Raw genomic sequence first — 20,352 nt, forward strand, 5'->3', positions numbered from 1 at the left:
CCAGCTTCAGCCAGCAACTACACTGGCAAACCATTACCCTGCCTAGCAGACTACACTTTCTATACAGAGGTCCTCTAAGCCTCAAAAAAAAAATTAAGAGGATCTCTTTAATATACCATTCCTAATAGAAAAACATGAGGTGTACAGAAATGCTGCAGTGCAAGCTGCAGTCAGAATAAGAATGAGCCGCTCGAAGAGCTGCTCTCCACTTGTAGCTGCTTTAAATTTGCAGGGAAAATGCTGTGGCAATGAAAGACTTTCTGTAACACCCTAGATCTATTTTAATTTTGCAGTCACTGTCAATTGCCAGCAGCCCCAAGAGCTGCCTAGCCCGAGCTCCGTACGGTGGCTGTACAAAACCTGTGCTCAGAGAGATTAGGTGCATTAAAATGTATCAGAACTGGTTCTGAATTATATTACATGAAGATTTAAAGCCACGTGGAGAAAAGCTGGTCAGGGTCATACAGTACAGGACAGACAGTTCTCAACTGTCTCCCGAGCTGCTATTACAATTTTTTTAATAATCTCTAAATCCAGTAAGGCAGCAGCTGAAGATTTTACATACGGGAAAAAGACTGAATTCATACAGTTCATATCTGAAGCAACAAGATCAAGCTGTAAAGAATATTAATGGTTCTTCTCTTGAACACATTTCTGTGCAACTCTCAATTTTTATGGTAATAACAGAGTGAATCATAAAGTAAAATTCATTAAGGCCTTTCCAGCTTACAAGTAACAATTTGTTATGGAGGACATTCAAATTCATTATGTTCCAGACATCTGTTTTTCAGTATTTATTTTGCAGAAACAATGGGGAAATAGGAAGTTGGGTGGTGCTAACATCTTTATGCAATACTTGGGAGATGAGTTTTTTTTGTTCTACCCTCTCTCTTCCTCCAGCTAGTAGTTTAAAAAATATCCTATGCTATATTAACTTTGTCTGTCCATAACAGCAAATATGCTACATAATACAGTTGGGATTTTACATGAACAATGTGGTATACTTTTGGACTGAGTCAGATAATACAGCAGAAATTTCTGATAACATTTCTGATTAGCTATATTCTCTTTATGTGCAGTGTAGGAAATTGACTGGAAATAAATTAGCATTGTTAATTTAACGGTGTTTTTCACCCTGGGTGGAAAGCTTTACATTAGCAAATACTTTTTTGGACAAACCAAACTGAGGGATGGGATTCTTATGACTTGTTAAAGCCTCAAAATGCAGAGCAGCCAGTAACAGCAACCCTGTTTCCCCAGAGTCACAACTAATCCTGTTCACCCTTGTCTTCTATTCCTGCATTATGCTTGATTGCATTGACAACGCCAGTCAATGTTTTCAGTGTTGTAGCAAAGAATAATAAAATAACATGAACCCCAAAGTGAGTTAGTGCAGCTTTGTATCATCCACACTTGAACACCATCTTCCTGATCCCCACCCCTTAAACTATGTTAAAATAGCTTTTGAAAGCAGCTCACTTGCAGGACTCTTCAAGACTGCCAAAGTCAGGCACAGGTTCACAAAATCCTGCTGAAATAAAACCAGAATTGCTGTTCTATGACATTTACAGCACAGCAGCTTGAGGAAGGATTTGCTAGTTCCCTTTGGCCAGCTCTCTCTTGTCAGAGCCAGGAGCAGAAAAAATATCCTATGAATAGAAACAAGGGCTGCCTGAATCTCTTAGAAGAGATTGAGTCCCTCAACAGTAATACTGCACTTGTAAGTTATTTTCATATAGACTTGTATATGTAACTATACATAATTATTTGTACACAGTACTGGTACTTCCTAGCTGCTCAAAAAAACCCCCAAAACAATAAACAATGCCTCAAGAAACAACTGCCCAACCAATTCAAATCACAGAATTTGTGTCCAAAGTCACTTTCAGGGTCCTGGTCCAGGATTTGTAACACCCAAACACCACCTAAAAGGCGTAACAGCTCTATTTTGGATTTTATATGCCTGAGTAAACACACCAGATTTGGATACACTTCCACAGTTTTAGAAAGCAGGCTGATCTTGCCTAACCATTGATCAAGTAGTAAAATTTAGTAATCAAGACTATACAACGCAGAACATCAAAATACTTTGCTTCATCAAAGTGAAGCAAAACAAGGTTTAAAATATGAGTTAACTGCACACATTTTACTACTCTTTAGTTTCATCTGTTCTATTTTTTAACATCAAGTACTCTAATTCAAGTATATCCTTGAAAGAAAGCATACTTAAAGCATTTTATAACCAAGAACATTTGACTGAGAAATGGCAAGGGACATTTTCATCTGAGCTGCACTCTGCTCTCTCATCACATTTCTTCAAAGTCCCAATGTCACAGTAACTCATCCAAGGCAGCAATGTGAATTCCTAGGTCCTGTTTATACTATATGAGGAAAGCATATTAATAATTTTCCACTGTGATTAAAACCACGTGTCCTTCACTCCATATCATTTCCCTATCCTGTTTACTTAAAAAAACATACTCATCACAGAACTAAAAGGAAAGTTCTTTCACACTGCAGCAACACTGAATTCACTCAATTTTTCATGGATCTATAGACTGCTTTGATGCATTCTGAGCTTAAGCAGAACTATACAGTCTTCAAGTGGTCACTGGATTACGCTCTTTGCTCTCTAAACTTAAAAGTATTTTTTCCTTTAAAATCTCAAAGCAGAAATTACACACCCGTGCCCCAAATAGGAAAGATGAGTCCCATGATATCCTTCTCCTCCCAACAACTTCTTCCAGCACCTTCTTGCAAATGAAGAAAAACTACAGAAAGCACAAGTCAGTGCTGAGGGAGTGAGAAGTAGCAGGAGGGCTGGAGCAGGAGCCTCAGGAGAAGGGGACCCAATTTTCAGGAGCAGAGGTGTGCAGCAGGCAAGGCTGCTGCCAACAGCAGGGTTGGGCTCCTCCCTGCCCAAACCTCATTCCCAAGGACTCACCCTTCAAAAAGCAGGAGAGATTTCCTCTGTTATCTCTGGGAACAGTAAACATCCCCTTTTTCCTGCTGCTGTGCAGACAGACAAGGCCGTTGCCAGGGCACCTAACCTAAGGGAACTGGGAGAACCATTTCTGAAGCACACAATTGTTGCGACTCTGACATGACTGCAATTATACTGCTGGCTTATCATCACCAGAAAGAAGGAAGAAAAAAGGGAAGAAAAAAAACAAAATTAAAGAAAAAGCATTCCTCAACGTGGGTGTACAAAGAAAGACTTAAATTAGTTTCCATGCAGTAATGTAAACTATGAACTCCCACAATATTCTTCAAAATGAATTATCTTGCTCCAGTAAAAGGAGGCTGCTGGGAGCAGCAGTACTGCCTGGCTGTCCCAGCTTTTCCAGCCTGTGTTTCCTGGGCTGCCCTGTGTCCTCCCTCACCAGCACTTCCACACTTGTTCCCCAGCCTGTGGATGATCCTGGTGCCCACCACCCTAACCAAAAGGATGGCTCAGTGTTCTCCTTCTCCCTCTCTCATGGAAAGTTCTTATCTCTTTCCCCATCTCCATTCCTGGCTGCTCCTTTCTTTCATGCCTCATTCTCCCACACTGTTTCCTTCATCACTATTATTCTTACTGCTCTTCTTACTGTCATTCCCTAAGAGTCATCCTTATTTTCCACTCCTTAATTCCTTCTCCCTCACCTTCATTAGGGCTTTCCCTATGTTTGGATTTCTGCTCTTCTCCCAGGGACTCCATCCCAGCTATTGCTCTATCTCCCCATCTCGTCTCAGTCTCCTTCCCCTTTCTGTCCCTCCTAGATCTGTTCTGCTGCAGCCTGCACTCTGAGAGTTAAAATGAAGCTCTGAGAGTTAAAATGAAGGATGATATTCCTCCTATTGCAGGTACAAAGAAAATCTATTTTTCAGTGCAGGTAACAGAAGGAAACCTCAGGTTCTGATGTTCTGATTTCTGAGCATGCCAAAGGTTGTGTCCAGCTGTGCTTGGGCTGATCCTAGAAATGCCAGCAGTTGGATGTGGTACAGCGTTCAGCCTGCTGGCATGTATGTCTTCATTTCTAATGATAATCATGCTAAACTCATTTTGTTCAAATAACAGTTATCACAAAATCACAGAATCACAGAATAAGCTGAGTTGGAAGGAATCCACAAGAATCACTGAGTCCAACTCTCAGACCTGCACAGGACCATTTTCTTCCTACTTTAAAAAAATGGGTTTGGTGTGTTTCATCACTGTGATTTTTTATTGCTTTATTCCTAGTGCAAACACACAGAATGGCAGCCCTCTTTAAAAAAACCCCCTATGGTTTTGTCAGATTCTGAGATCACTTTCCTGATCAGTTTTTCAATGGTGTTCTAAAGTGCTGTTCACACACACTTCGGAAAATGACAGAATTCAGTGAGTCCTAATTTCTGAGAATGGTCATTTGTACAAAATTTTTATCATGGATTTGTTGCATAATCATTTTGTATTGGTGCCACTTGAAAGCCCAACATGGAAGTCAAGGCCTGAAAGGACCCAGCGGGGTCTACCACAGCTATCAACATTACTGTGCACACTTTATGAGCATGGGTTATCCACCCAGGACCTAGCCCTCTAAAACACTCATTCTGAAATGGCATCAAATACAGATTAGAATTATAAAAGGTCAAGACATGAATGACAGAGACAGCAAAATGTAAATCTTGTAGAATCAATCTGTTAAAAGAAATGTCAAAAATACAGAAAGTATATGTCCCATTACAACTGAAGTTTGTGGTGATTTTAGAATTAGATTCTTTTCATAGTCATTGTGTGTAAGCAGTCTACTTCCAAGCATTAATATTCATTGAAAACACTTGCTGTGTTTTGCTTACTACAGAACTGAAACTACTACATAATGAAACTTGAGCAGCAGGCAAAAAAGCAAACAACTCCCCCCTTCCCCAAGCAAACAAAAAACCCCTCAGGGACAGTGAAGAGATGGGAAAAGAGCTTTCTTCCATTGTAATGTAGAAGATGCATTTAGAGTTAATCACAGACCATACATTACCTCCCCTCCTCTACCTTTTCATTAGGCAGCTGTCTTCATCTTATGCATTCTGCTGCTAGTTATGATAAGGATGAATAATTCCCTTAACTCTCTTCCTCCCCAGATTAAATAATTTACAAGTTTGAAAAAGAACCTCCAGTTTGCTGCGCATTCCTCAACAGACAGGACAGGAATTCATTCAGTACTCTTTAAAAGCAAACTGGCATTATCCATTCAAGGAGTAGAAGGAGCTCATCGAGCACTCCTCGCCCCTAGACAGCACTGCAGGCAGTTGCCTATTGCTCCTCTGGGCACCTGGCTGTCACTGGTATGCACATGCCTGAAATTCAGAAAAACCACTGCTGTTCACCTACATGGCAGCAACGAACAGTTATCTACTGCTGGGCAACAGAAAACTGTAAAGCCAGGAGCTGCCTCAACAAAGACTGACACTGTTTGCAGGGTTCAGTTCCAACAGAAGCCCCAATAGCAATTATCTGCTCTTTGAGCTAATTCAAATACACATTCCCAAAGGAACAGTTTAATATGCCACTGGCCACTACCACCACACAGCACCTAATCCTCATCCCAGATTTTCAATCCTCCTCAGAAGTACAGGAGAGCTCAACACAAAATACCAGTCGGAAAATACAGAGCCAGCGGAACACAAACTTACAAACTGGAAGCAGCTTCTGACGCTCGGCTCGATGTTGCTGCCCCCGAAGGAGGCCACCTCCCCCAGCTGCCGTGGGATCTGGATGGAGTCGTGCAGCAGCAGCCCCAGCCGCCGCTGGTCACAGAAGCCAGTGGAGCTCGCCACTTGTTTGAACAGGTCTGGAGGAAGGAGAAGGACACCAGAGGTCAAGCATCACTTACCAGGATGTGGCAAGCAGCCCAGATTTGTGTTGTTTCCAAGGCTCGCAGGTGAGCTCAATAGCCTGGGTGGACATGAACACAAACATCACTCCAGTCTGGCTGCTGCTTTTCTCATAAACACTGGGGTGTTTCTGTGAAATGTGAGTCTAGTGGCAATTTTAATAGTGATACTGCCTTGTTCCTGGGAATAAAGGCCACTCTAACACAGCACCTGTGCTAATAAACTAATAATAGAAGCAGTGACTCTATAACTCAGCTAACTAAACAGCAGGATCTTCAAGCCACAACACAGATGTCTTAAAATAATATTTAATGGTAAAATAATTTCATACAACATAGAGCACTTTCTCAAGTCTTAGCAATCAACACACAACTCAGAGAATCCACTTCACTTCCAGATGAGTTAAAATGATAAGCAAGAGCTCCCTAACTTTGATATATATTGATCTTTTAATTCAAGAGAATTTCTAAAATAAATGAAAAAAATTACACTGGCAGAACCTGCTATCCCTCAGAAATTTTAATATCATATTAATTTTTTGCTTCTGAAGTGAAATGGCGCTTGAAGCCATATTCTGTTATTGCATCATTCTAGAAAAGAATCCTTATAGGACAGAATTATTATCCCTTCATAAGCTCAATTTAATTTGGTGGGAATTAATTATACTACATATATATTGAGGAGGTTTTAGAATTCATAATAAAAAGAAAAAACAGCTTACTATTAAATGAAATATTTATTTGGCAACATCTCTGTTGACAATACATTATCTGAATAAATTCTCCTTACTTTTCAACAGTTAAAAAAAAGAGAGAGCAAAATAAGACTAGAATGAAATAATGCTCTTTTTTGGAGTCCCTTTAATATTTTACCCAACACCAGGGATACAATTATAAAGTGCTTCAGCACTGCTCAAGATTACCTTCCTAGCACTGCTTTGACACCTGTTTTCTTCCAAAGGAATAAAGAAACAGATAGAGAAAGGATTATTTTTTAATTACATGAATTTCACTCTTGCAAAGTCTAGCTTTATAATGAATAATTCTGGGATGAATGCTTCCATCACCTCTGCAAGCCTTAAGACTTGTGTTCCAGCACAACCAACTCTGCTCTGCTGCACAAATGAGACAAAAACTTGTAAGGGGTGCAAGTATTGCAGCAATACTAATGGCAACTGCACTACGACTTCAGCATGGATGGCAAAGCCAGACCACAGCACGACAGACACAATTCCTTCCTCTCCCACAGCTATTCAGCTTCCAAATTCCCTGTCATTAAAACACTGTGTCCTCAGCAAGGTTACAGGACACTTAATAGGTTATGCATTACAGTGCACACACACTGCAGGAGAATCTAAAACATGAATAAACGTTTTTCTTTATAACTCTGATAATCTTTGATGAAATATCATTTCAAAAAATATCTGTACTGAGTAATTTTCTTAAAAGATTTTCAGAATACTTTTTCTTAACATCCACATGAAACATCTAGAAATCTAAACTGTGACATTCATTGTGATTGCCCTAAAATCTGATCCAATTACACATTGTCATGCACAGACACTGCTGTTGGTACTGTCTGTTTTCTCTTTAGAGTTCTTCAGCTTGCATTAGTAGAGAATAAAATGATAATAATTGATGAAGAACTGCTATGGCATTGGGTCAAACCCTAAAGTTTGGATTTTCAGTGATATTTTTAAATGCATGAATGAGCGACACCAATTAATTCAATAAGAAAGTTACTCTTGAGAACTACATTTATCAGTAGCTCTTTTCTGGAATCCTAGTCTCATTAGTGAACTGACTCATTAGTCAGCTAAAACTAAGACTGCAAATGGAATTTTTTCAAGTATTTCCTCTCTTAAAATACACAACATTTGCACATTTTTAATATTTATTTATTAAAATTTATTTATTTAAAGGTAGCAACTATATTTAAACACAATGTATGTAATAAGACTGACCACAATGTGGGAATCATTAAAAAAAGTTAATATATTTGAAAATAGTGTAATGCAAGTGTCCTGTAGACATGCATTTTTGTGTATAAAGGTGTGCTGAACCAGTGGTCTCCAAAGGGGTTCCTGTGCCTCAGGGAGTGTTCCAGACAATCCATTAGGGTGCAGTAAAGAAATACTTTTTGTACAGATAATAGATTCAATTGAGTTTCAAAATAGTGTTTATTTAATATTTCCTTCCTTACTTTCTGTTTCTGGTATGCCTTATAAAGTAGACAATATATTAGTACAGTAGTACATGTACATAATTTATAAATAGATATACATCTATTGGAGGTGCAAGGTCAAAAATTTTTCTGCTGGGAGGGATGTGATCAAAAATGTTTGGCAACCACATCACTAAATTACCTAAAACTACAGAGAACAAATAACTTAAAAGTACAAGGTGAAACAAATTAGCACACTTTGCATGTGCAATATGTAAAATAAGGTCTCTGTATGCTATTTAAATGTTTATTCAATAAATAAACAGGAGGAGCAAAACAGGAACACAAACATAAGGCAAACCCAAAATAATTACATCAACTTACATCTATATTTATCTTCCAGGTGTGCTTTACAAAGGGATACAACACCAGTTTTGAAGGATAAAACACGGATCCTTCCTGTTCGACCCCTAATGGAAAAGAAAACATTGGTTGATAATACAATCCATTCATGTCATAATTTGTTTACTATAACCAAGTTCACTGCAGTACTGTAGTCTTCATAAATTAAATCTCACAGAGAACACTCCAGCTGGATGGTTATTAGTTAAGCTAGAAATGAAAAATAAAACATTGCTGTGGCTTGACAGGCACAGCTGAACTGCATTGTGTATCAATTCTACCCAAAATGGTCTTGATCGGAAATAAGTACTCATTTTCTTTTTTATGAAAAAAGTGAGTAAAGGGTCTTTACCCTATGTTTCCTTGAACAGGCTTGTCTATGAACTGCTGCTGAGTGATCCTCAGAGGAGATGAGGGGCCTGACAGAACAGCAAATCAGTTCTTTTGCCAAAGACAATATAGCTTTACTTCCACCAGAAATCCGATGTAGCAGTCATTTTTAGAAAGTCTTTGCTTACTGTATGTCAGCCATGTCCTGACTTGCCTGAAAAGGCAACAAGAAGCCAAGCACAAAAAGCAGTCTCTGCCAGCAGTGTGCAGCAACAGAGACACTTGTAATATGTTCAGATGAATGAGAAAGCCTGCCTAGAGAAATCATGGCAAGGCAGGCAGACTGTACAGTTATGCCATTAACACCTTGGTGTGGTTTCTGAGCTCCTCCTCGCAGTGCTCAAACCTCTCCTGTGCAGTGCCAAGGGGCTGGGATGCTCCAACCAGCCCCTGCTGCCTGTCAGCCTCCCCCTCACGCTCTCTCCTGCCTTGTAACATGCCCACGTTACTGCTTTTGCTTTCTAATGTGACAGTGAGAACAACATCCTCCTCTGAGCTGCAGGCGACGCAGTGACAAACCTTCACATCTTCTCTCAGTCATCTGCTTTAACTCAATTTACTTCCAGTTGCTGGCTCCCCCCGCTACACTTTTGTTTCTGATAGTATTTCAAATATGTAACATCTGTTGCAAACGAAGACATACGCAAAACAGGAAGCTAATGCCTAAACCCAACATTTTTGAAGCAGAGCCTTATCAAAAGCTTTGCAGCGTCACCAGTAAGGCCCCCACTGGGAATAAGATAAATCATGTAGAGGCAGGCCATAGTCATGCACCAGGCTGCACTGCAGGTAAAGATGCATGTGGTCTGTTTAATCCTGTGAATGAGCTGAGGAGCCAGCAGTGTTCACTTATCCACACATCTCCCCTGCAAACTCTATAAAAAGTACAGACAGAAACCTATGGACAAAGCCAAATTTAGAATTTGCAGCTTTTTATTAAAGAATCTTGCATGTTTCATAATGAATAAGATCAGTAGTTTACCTATGCTTTCCACACTCTAGCCCTGTTACTCCTCTCCCTTAAATCTTTTCCAAATTAATTATCATCTGTGCCCTGAGAAACTCCTCCCGATGAATACCAGACTCATGCAAATTACACAAGAGAAGAATATAGAATAATGATTGCTCTGCAAGGCAATTAAATTGAAACTTGTACGAATCATGAGTTGTTCAGTTCACTCTCCTCTCCTCCCAAGTCAAACCAATAATTTAGCATGCTACTGCAAATGAGCATGAGTGACTGATCAATTAAAACAAATCTGAAATGTGCTGGATTTGCAGAGCTGTACCCATAATTAGATCAGTCATTGACTGTGAATTTGATTAATATCTTTACAAATGACAGTTTTCAATTATAAGAAAAGTAAAGATGCAGTACATTTAATTAAATGTCTCCGGTAGCACTGTGCACTTTGGTTGATCTCTGCCTATTAAGTTTACAATGAAAACTAAACACACGTAACCCCAAGGTCGCCTCTCTTACCAGAGTAATTCAAACTTGAATTTTGGTAAAATAGCTACAAGCTTTCCTCACACATAAAACACCTCTGTGTTCCATTGTGCCCTGCAATATGCAGCTCCCTAGCATACCTAGGGAATTGCCTGGAGGCAGATAATTATAATTTCTAATGTTGTACTTGCAGCACAGTGCAACACAAAGAAAGCTAGACTGGACATGGCTAGTGCACATGTCACATCTAAACTGGACAGTTCAGCTTAGAAGCAACCTATGGAATGACCTTTCTGCCTCTCTGCCTCTTATGTGACTGATACAGATTAATATCCCTAGCACATGTTTTGTTTTCACTGAGAGTTTTCATCTATATGTTATTTATGGTTCATGGTAACCAAGAAGTGAATCACTGTTCTGTGAAAGCCAAAGAAGATTGGCAAAGCCAGCAAATAAAACCTGGCTCTTGAATGAATATAGACCCATTCCCTAGTACCGGTAAACTAAAAGAAATAAAATGTAATCTGGGTAATCCACTTCACAGGATACTGCAGTTGCTGCAGGGAATGTCACAAAAACTGACTTATTGGAGGTGATCCTTCAGGAAGACATGATCTGTACAAATCTGCCCTTTTTTTTTCCAGGTAATCACTGAAGCTTCACTGTTGTGATAAAGGGTGGATGGAAGAACAATGCTATGGCCCTATAACAACAGAATGGTTTAAAATATCATTGGAAATACAGCAATTGTCCCATGACCTTCCAATTCTATGGGTAAATATTTATTCTGCCACAGTAATGAGCATGTCTCACTGAAAGTGGCTGAAAAAAAAATCTTAAAAACATAAATAAAGTACTTGCATTGACTTTTTAAAAATTAAATTCACCAAATACAATGGCTTAACGAGCTTACAAACATTTGGTGGAATTTGCCTATACATTATGAGCAGCATCATTAACCCACTCAAAAGGAATACCCATAAACTTTCTTCGGTTATATTTAGTCTGTTGTGCTTATACTGATAGGTACACTTTTTAAAATTAAATTTTTAATTAAATATTTCTCAAATCTTCTTACAGCTAAGGGTTTTAAGCACATTAGACAAGAGATTACCCTGTGACAGATTGAAAGCTATAGAAAACTGACATATCTGAAAAGGTTTAACATCCAGAGATATAGACAGGCAAGAGTTTATATGGTATTCATTCCGTTGCTTCTTGATAATTCTCTTGAACGTCTTTACCAAAATAAATTAAAAAGCCATGTAAAGTCATGACCTACTGTGGACAGACATGCAGTCACAGAATTGGTCTGAAAAATCTGTTAAAAAAGTTATTTTCCAGCTCTCTCATTACACAGCTTAATAAATCCAGGATTGTAAGCCTAACCAAGGGCTGTATCGATTCAGCTAAATGCAGCCATTAAACCATTAGGTTTATTAAACTTTCACTTCAACTACCCTTTTTTCAGCTCCAAGCCATCCCTGCTAAAATCAGACAAACACCTTCCTCCTCCCCTTCTGCTACTGGGAAAGTTTCTGGAGCTTTCCCATGCCCTGAGCCCCCATACATACGTGTCGTAGACATTCAGAAGCCAGTTGAGGCACATGTCCACGCAAAGGGGAACGTTGACCAGGTTATTGTGCTCTTGCTCCAGTCGGTCATAAATGGTGGTCAGGCAGTTAATGATCTGCAGAATATCCATTGGCTGGTCGTTCTGTTTGAGGTTGTGCTGGTCCAAGGCATCGCATGCAGCAGACAGACTCAGGAGATCCACTGTTGGAATAAAAAAATACACAACCATAAAGATGGAAGAGAAACAGCGGTTGTATTACCCACATCCAAATAAGTAAATAGAGCACTGTACTTGGCTTATGTGCCTGGCCAGAGAATGTAAAATGTCCTCTGAAAGTCACAAGTAAGACTGGTTTCAGGACTCCTACAGATGTGCTGTTATTTAGCTGTGGCCTTAGAGACCAGTGTGTTTCATTTTTAGCTGTAAAGTACTTATTATGCTCTCGGGTCCTATGGAGATATTACACAAATTACTGTGCAAGTAAAAATTATGAATTTCATGCTTTATGTTCCTACAGATAGACAGGTTAATATTTGATTACTGCATTCACCAAATGTGCCCTCACTATAGCACAGGTCATCAGTTTTCCTGAGATGTGTTGCCCATTTCTTAGAGAAACTGAGCAATCTTAACCAAACCAAACTCCACAAGGAATACGCAAACAAATCAAAGCTGAACTGTGATTAACCTCTCTGTTACTTTTCCTCTAGTGAGGACAGTGAAAACGAGGTTCTGGAAGCACTAAATGCCCTATTTCAGTATTTATTAATTAAATGTATCCATTTTTAATTCTGAAGAGATTTACAATTATAAATACCTCTATGCCATTACAGAGTATGACGCGTTTAAACTTATTAGTCCACATGCAAGAGAGTTTTTTGTTATAGACATTCAAAAACTTGATTTTTATTTCAATTTAAGTCAGATGCATTTTGAAATGCCGACATCCAGGGGCAAAACTGACCTTCCCTTTCTCAGCTCTTGACCTCTGCAAACTAAGAATTACAAAGCAGCATCACACTTTGGGCACACAAAATTATGGAATTTTGGTTTACAAAGTAAGGCAGGAATAAGAACAAAGGAAATCAGAAAGATGAGATGCTTGATGATGACCTTCCGGCTGCCACAGGAAAACACTTCCTAACTCCTGGCAGTGAATTTCCAGGGTGTGAGCAATGGAGGTGTTAAAGCCCAGATGCTGTTAATCCTGCTTGTAACCATGAACAGAAACAAAGTGCAGCACAATGCAATATGACCTAAGGGAGTAGCATCTGGTCCAAAACGAACTGCTCAAAATCATCCAGGAAACTCTTCACAAAACTGGAAAATGAACTGACTCAACTGCAAGACCAGTTTTTATCTCACTGGAATAAAAAATGTGCTTTCTTGAGTTGTGGTAAGCAGTATCTCTTCACAATGTCAAAAAAACTCCAGAATGAGCAAAGGCTAAATGCACAACATCATACAGGAATTTTTTCAGAACTTGATCCTGTTTAAGGGCCCATTTGGCAAATTCACACTTGAGTATCCTATTTTACCCAGGATGAAACTGCCCCTTTGATGTCCAACTGGGAGATGAGAAATACTTTAGCTGCCCACAGGGCTGGTTCCCAACAGTGCTTGGACAATATGCTGAGATTTTGTAATTGCCGAAAGAATTTCAAGAGTATACATTTCATTGGAAATCAATAGGGACTTACTTCTGCTACTAAATCCCTTAAGCACTTCTGAAAATTTTGTCCTCTGGGTCTAACATACCTAGTGCTAGAGTGAATAAGGAAACCTTGGAATGCTATCACTATTATTACACCAAGAAATTTAACTTTGACCCCATGATTTTGGGTTTTATTGGAATTTTAGTTTTTTTCCATTAGCATATTATTAATATTCTATTATTAATATTACTATTATTAAAATATTTTGGAATATTATATTTAACCTGCTAGCGTAAAAAATATAGCTATGCTAAGGCCAGTGTTATATCCTGCAAAAGCATCAGACCCGTTCCTGAGTGTCTCAGAAAGATGTTTTTCTTCTAAGAATTCATTAGTCAAATTGAAAATAGAGCACAGCCCTCACAACACCTATAACTCTGAGCTTTAGGCTGAACTCTCAGCTCCTCTGAGACAACGAATCAACGGTAATTAAATGAACCCCTCAGGCGTCTGAGTGGCAGCATAATTATAAATGCAGCTACTGCTAAACATGGGTCATTCCACTTTGTGAAAGCTTTTCCAGTTAATAAGCAGCATATTCTGAAAAGCCTTTCAGCGCACTCTTCATCAACCTCCTGTCCTATCCTGAAGTCTGCAACACACAATCATCTCCTAACAAGCAAAAAGGGCTTGCCAACACATTTTGCTTTAGGGAATCTCTTTTTGTGGGAAAAAGGAAGGTTCTGGCCTTCATCACATTAAGATGCTCCTTCATCTTTTCCACCAAGACTTAAGAAATGTCGGTGTGGGGTCCTCTCCCAGAACACAGAACTGCCTATTGCTTTCCTAAAAGCAGAGGTCCTGTGGATGACCAACTTGCACAAGACAAGCTCCACAGTCAGATATGTATTGAAAAGCTGAGTATTTGGTACACTGCAGTGATTTGAAATAAACCATGCCGTTTTATGCTTTGCACTTCTTGTGGAACTCCGCTACTCTTTTACACAATTTTATTTAAAATTCCAAAACTGACTCCAAAATCTGTGTGAGCAGAGGCTTCTAACTCTCTTTGAAGTCTAAGTCTTTTATATAAATACTTCTTTGGCCTCTAAGGCAATAGAGAAAAGGTTAGGATGTTTTTAACTAGACACTGCCAGATTGCAGGAAAAGTATAAAAGACAACGTGGAATAAGTAACCAGTTGAAGGACAGAAGTGACAATTAACAGGCAGGAGAAAGTACACTCTAGAGGTCATAAACTGATCTTAGGAAAAATTCAACATATGGCAGGTAATAAAAAATATAAATGGCTGTCCCAGAATGCAAGACCATCTCCTCTGTAACCTGCTGCTGTTGGCTGACACATTAAAAAAAATATATTTAATCTAGTCTGCATACAATTAAAGGAAAAATACCCCTAGCAAAAGTTCCTGAATATTTTCTTTTGCTGCATTTCCAAGAAAAGTTTGTGAATACATCTCATTTTATTGATATCACAATGTCCTGATGTGGTTTGCACTTGAAGATCAGATCTTTAAAAAGTTGCAAAGCAAGAAAAGTCATCATGCTTTGATGTGATTATCAAAGGAATCTGTACATTTAAAAAAACCTGGCGCAATAGTTACACCTGGCTTGCTCATGTAAATTTTGAACGCTGAAATAATAAAGTCACACACTAGATAACACAACACATAAGCATTTATTTGTTAAGGAATGCTATTTTCCACATTCTTCTTTAGGTTTAATATCTTAGTGCCTTAATATTAATTTGGCTGATTTATGAACTGAAAAGAACTGAAGTTTAAGTACAGCTCCCTTTTTAAAGTGTTTCTATTCTGAGAAATAGGCTGTACCTTTAGTTCTGCAGGTTTTCTATTAAATGCACATTTTTGGAGTACTCCTTGGTAGAAAAAATTGCTGTTTTCTATGAAGCTTGCAGAAAAGAAGATATATAGATATATATAGACATATATGGATATATATATCTAAAAATCTGCAATTTTAAAACAGAAATGAAAAGTAAGAGCTGAAAGCAGCACCTACTGCAAGTGGGATTTTGGCTTTGCGTAGGAGCCCTGAAATCCAGCACTGTGCTGTAAAATTCTACTATTGCCAAAACCCAGAAAAATAATTTTGTAATAGTTGAGGTTTTTAAAAAAATCTAATTGAACTGAGTTCACAAGTGACATTGAAATGATAGAATACACAAATACAATGATGGTGTCTCCAGGCAAAAATATTTGTAGGAACAAAGCCTGCTAACCAAATTCCTTAAATACTTCTCCTTAGATACAAGTATGAAGAATGTGCTAGAGTAATCAGTGTAAGTGCCACTGCATGTCTCTGAGAGCACCAATTCTCTGAAAATTTACCTAAATCTAACCTCAGGAGATTAACTGACTTCAGCTTGCTCAGCTGGACAGGAGAGGGAAAATACACTGAAAAGCTCACAGGTTGTCAGATAAGGACAGGGAGAGATCACTCATGAGCTACTGTCACAGGCAAAACAGACTTGGGAGAATCAACTGAATTCATTACCAATCAAATCATAACAGGATAATAAGGATAATGAGTAATAAATCTTAAAACACATGCCCCAACTCCTCCCTTCTTCTCAGGGTCAACTTCACTCCCAAATTCTCTGCCTCCTCCCCTGCAGCAGCAGCGGGGAATGGGGGCTGCAGGCAATTCATCACATGTTGTTTCTGCTGCTCTCTCCTCAGTGGGAGGATTCCTCACACTCTTCCCCTGCTCCAGTGTGCAATCTCCCACGGGAGACAGTCCTCTACAAACTGCTCCAACGCAAGTTCTTCCCACTGGCTGCACTTCTTCACAAACGGCTCCAGAGTGGATCCCTCCCACAGAATGCAGTCCTTTGGGAACAGACAGTGCTGCCAGCAAACCTGCTCCAGCGTGGGCTCCTCTCCAAGAGTTCACAATTCCTGCCATGAGCCTGCTCCAGCATAGGTTTCACATGGGTCACAGCCTCCCTCAGGCACCCACCTGCTGTGGCATGGGGTGCTCCACAGGCTGCAGGTGGATATTTGTTCCACTGTGGAGCTCTATGGGTAGCAGGGGCACAGCTGCCTCACCATGGCCATCTCCATGTGCTGCAGAGGAATCTCAGCTCTGGCGCCTGGAGCATGTCCTCCCCCTCCTTCTGCACTGACCTTGGTGTCTGCAGTGTTGTTTCTCTCACATATTTCCCCTCCTCTTTCCCAGCTGCTGCTGTGCGACAGATTTTCTCCTGCATCCTTCTCAACTACGTTATCTCACAGGCACTACCACTGCCACGGATGGGCTTGGCCTTGGCCAGCAGCAGCTCTGTCTTGGAGCTGGCTGGCATTGCCTCAGTTAGACATGGGATAAATTTCTAGCAATGAAACCACCCCTGGAGACATCTGCTACCAAAACCTGGCCACACAAGCCCAATGCAAAAGTCCAAGACGAGTCGAGAATTGTTTAACTGAAAAACACCTGAAGGACCACAGAGTAATCAGTCACAGCCAGTACAGGTTTGTGAGGGGAAAGTCCTGCTTAACAAATTTAATTTCCTGTTACGACATAGTAACCCAAGCTGACCAAAGGAAGCCAGCTCATGCAATCTTTTTGGATTTCAGTAAAACTTTCAATTCTGTCTTCCATGGGATCTTTCTGGACAAAATATCCAGCCCTCAGCTGAAAAACCTCACTCACGCTATCACTGATGGGTGACCCAGAGATGGGGACAAAGGGCTACAGTGAACAGGGTGACACCAAAGCTGTCACTAGGGGGGCTCCAAAGGGCTCCATCCTCAGCCCTGTGCTCTTCAACATCTTCATAAAGAACTGGAACTCAGGACTGGAAGGGATACTGAGCAGGTTTGCAGGTGACACAAAGCTGGGAGGAGCTGCTGACTCCCTGAAGGCAGGCAGGCCCTGCAGAGACCTCGACAAATGAGAGGCCTGGGCAGTCACCAACCATGTGAAATCCAGCAAGGGAAAGTGCTGGATTCTGTCCCTGGCATGGGGCAGCCCTGGAGGTACGGACAGACTGGGGATGAAAGGCTGAGAGCAGCACCAGGGAAAGGGTCCTGGGGGTGCTGGGGATGGAAAGGGGAATCTGAGCCAGCAGTGCCCTGGCAGCCAGGAGGGCCAAGCGTGTCCTGGGGCACCAGGCCCAGCATGGCCAGAAGGGCAAGGGAGGGATTGTCCTGCTCTGCTCTGGGCTGGGGCAGCCTCACTCCAGGGCTGGGGCAGCTCGGGGGGCCATGGTATAGAAAAGACATGAAGCTGTTAAAGAACATCCAAAGGAGGGCAATGAGGATGCTGAAGGCTCTGGAGGACAATGGGATGGTGAAGCCGTGTGAGGAGGGGCTGAGGGCACTGGGTTTGTTCAGCCTGGAGGAGACTGAGGGCAGACCTCAGTGCAGTCACAACTTCCTTGTGAGGGAGAGACAAAGGGCAGGCATTGATCTCTGCTCTGTGTGACAGTGACAGGACAGAGGGAATGGCCTGAAGCTGTGTCAGGGGAGGTTTAGGTTGGATATCAGGAAAAGTTTCTTCCCCCAGAGGGTGGTTGGGCACTGGAACAGGGAGGTGGTCACAGCACCAGCCTTACAGAGTTCAAGAAGCATCTGGACAATGCTCTCAGGCACAGGGTGTGATTCTTGGGGTGTACTGCCCAGGGCCAGGATGATACCTCTGAGTTCCCTCCAACTCAGAATATACTACGATTCTTATACAGATAAAATGGGATGCAAAGTTTTGCACTTTCAATCATAAAAACCTGTTACAAGTTACACTTATGCACTGCCAGCTAGTTAATTCCAAAAATTCTGCTTCCTTCAGTGCTGCACTGATTATGAATGCTTTTCACTGCATATCACTCCAGTTTCTTTATAGCACATTTCCACAGTGAATGTGGCAGAAGTGCTGTACCATGGAAAGACGTTTGTATTTCTAATCATCATAATTCCTTCTTTGTCACTAGATTCATGTTGAAATCTTTCATTATGTTACAAGGCTTTTCCCTTATTGTTTATTTTTCCCCTTTTCCCCTATTTTTTATACATTCAGAAATTAAATCTGCACACTTTAGCAGAATTCACCCATGCTTATAAGCCTAAAAGTAAACACGCTAAAAAATACCAAGGTTTGACACAGTTCCAGAAAGCATGTGAGCACAAATCCAACTTGAGATAAATCAACAGTTGATACATTTGCAACTGTGTCAGAAATATAACCCTGTAATTAAATGCCAAATAGTGAACGTTAAAATATTTTAATAATCCCCCAATTGGACTGCCTAATAAACTGCTTGTTTTGGCAACTGACTGGCCTATCAAGAAAACGTTGAGCGAATTATTTAGTTATCAGGTTACAATAAGCTGAAAAGGAAATGTAATTCCATTGAAAAGTAGAATAACATACAGCAGTTGGGAGAATTAAAATGTTCGAACATGCACATCACTAACGTACAGCTGATGAGAGACTTCTCAACACAACTGAAAGCTGGGGAAAAAATGAAGCTAAATGTTTATTGCAATGATCTCATTTAAAGGCAATAACCCCTCAGGGCTCAAGATTCAACTTAACAAACCATTAGCAACTCCAGCTCTGAAGCAATTATTTCACCCCAGCTCTCACTGTTCCAACACACCACAACTGTGTTCCTTAGGGCTGTAAAGCTGTGGCTTGCACAGGACATGGCACAGTGAAAATACCTGACCAAAGAGTGTAAAGACAAAAAATATGTATGGTATGTTCAGTTTTATTTCTGAACTGCAGCTCTGCCTTGCAAGGGACAGATCTGCAGACCACCCAGCACTCCGGTTTTGTAACAATCACGCAAACCGGCAGCAGGAGGCTCTTCAGATGAGAGGTCTCCATGTACCAGGCAGAGCCGGGGGTATGTGTGGGAGTGTTTTTCTGCTTCTGAAATCCGTGAATAAACTTGTGTGTTGGTCATGGAGCCTTCCTGGCAGCAGGTGAGGCCCAGGCAGATACTTACGGCAGAGAGCTTTCTGCAGCCTGCGGAGTTTCATGGCAGTCCTGTATGCCGAGAACCTGACGTTGTTCAGGTCAGCTGTAGGGAGGCAAATTAAAATAAAAAATCAGTTTTACACATTAGAAATATCCAGACTCACAAAGACGTTGTTATGTTGAATTACAAGACCATACCTGTTGGTTAAAAGAGCAGAGGGGAAAAAAAAATTGTTAGCAATTTCACTAAGCTAAAGCCCTCAAATCTTGACAATCAACCATCAAAAAAAACGCCCACTAAGTCCTAAAGTGTTACTTCCTTTTGTTCAAAGGCACTGAACTAAAGAGCATTTGAAAGGACAACATCAGTGACTGCAGCAGTGTGACTGAAAATACTGCAGAGCTTTTCACACCAAAGGCACTGTGAGGGAGATGAGACCCTGAAACTCTTCCTCACTCACCTTATACACCAGCCAGGCTGTGTGCAGGCAGCCCCAAGGGAAAACCTCTGCCCAGGAAAAAACAAGTCACTCTCAGATACGGCTATAACAAAAAGCTTATTAAAAATATCCAATTAAATTTCCATGCTTTTCATCTAAGCAGGTCCCAGCCATGCCCAGAGATGTTGAGCCTTTCTGGAGAGAAGCCACCTCACCCAGCCAGGTGAGTTTCCAGGTCTCCACCTGCAAAATGGTAGGGAGCCAGTGGCTCTGGCAGCGTGACATGGAATGGCACCCAGTTGGGAAGACACTGTGTGGCTCAACTTTTGCTAGAGCTGTCATACATTTAACAAATAAGGACATCAGCACAAGTCCCCACTGAATATTTTAACCATGGTTTGCAAAAGCTCCTAGACACTGTGGGGACAAAGACACACCAGACCAGAGCACAGCAACTAGTACC

At 40.7% G+C, this 20,352-nt stretch overlaps 1 protein-coding gene across 15 annotated transcripts in view; it reads right to left on the reverse strand.

Moving 5' to 3' along the window:
• The window catches only part of DMD (dystrophin), a 1,072,200-nt gene that overhangs the window by 48,671 nt on the left and 1,003,177 nt on the right, over positions 1 to 20,352 (reverse strand). For all 15 annotated transcript variants that reach the window (XM_033051053.2, XM_033051056.2, XM_033051052.2 and 12 more), the window contains 4 exons: positions 19,478 to 19,552; positions 11,830 to 12,031; positions 8,398 to 8,483; positions 5,650 to 5,807 (listed from right to left, as the gene is read on the reverse strand). In XM_033051053.2, coding sequence (XP_032906944.1) covers positions 5,650 to 5,807; positions 8,398 to 8,483; positions 11,830 to 12,031; positions 19,478 to 19,552 — 521 coding nt within the window. The remainder of the gene's footprint in view (positions 1 to 5,649; positions 5,808 to 8,397; positions 8,484 to 11,829; positions 12,032 to 19,477; positions 19,553 to 20,352) is intronic.

The sequence above is a fragment of the Catharus ustulatus genome, chromosome 2, assembly GCF_009819885.2.
Source record: "Catharus ustulatus isolate bCatUst1 chromosome 2, bCatUst1.pri.v2, whole genome shotgun sequence".
Lineage (NCBI taxonomy): Eukaryota > Metazoa > Chordata > Aves > Passeriformes > Turdidae > Catharus > Catharus ustulatus.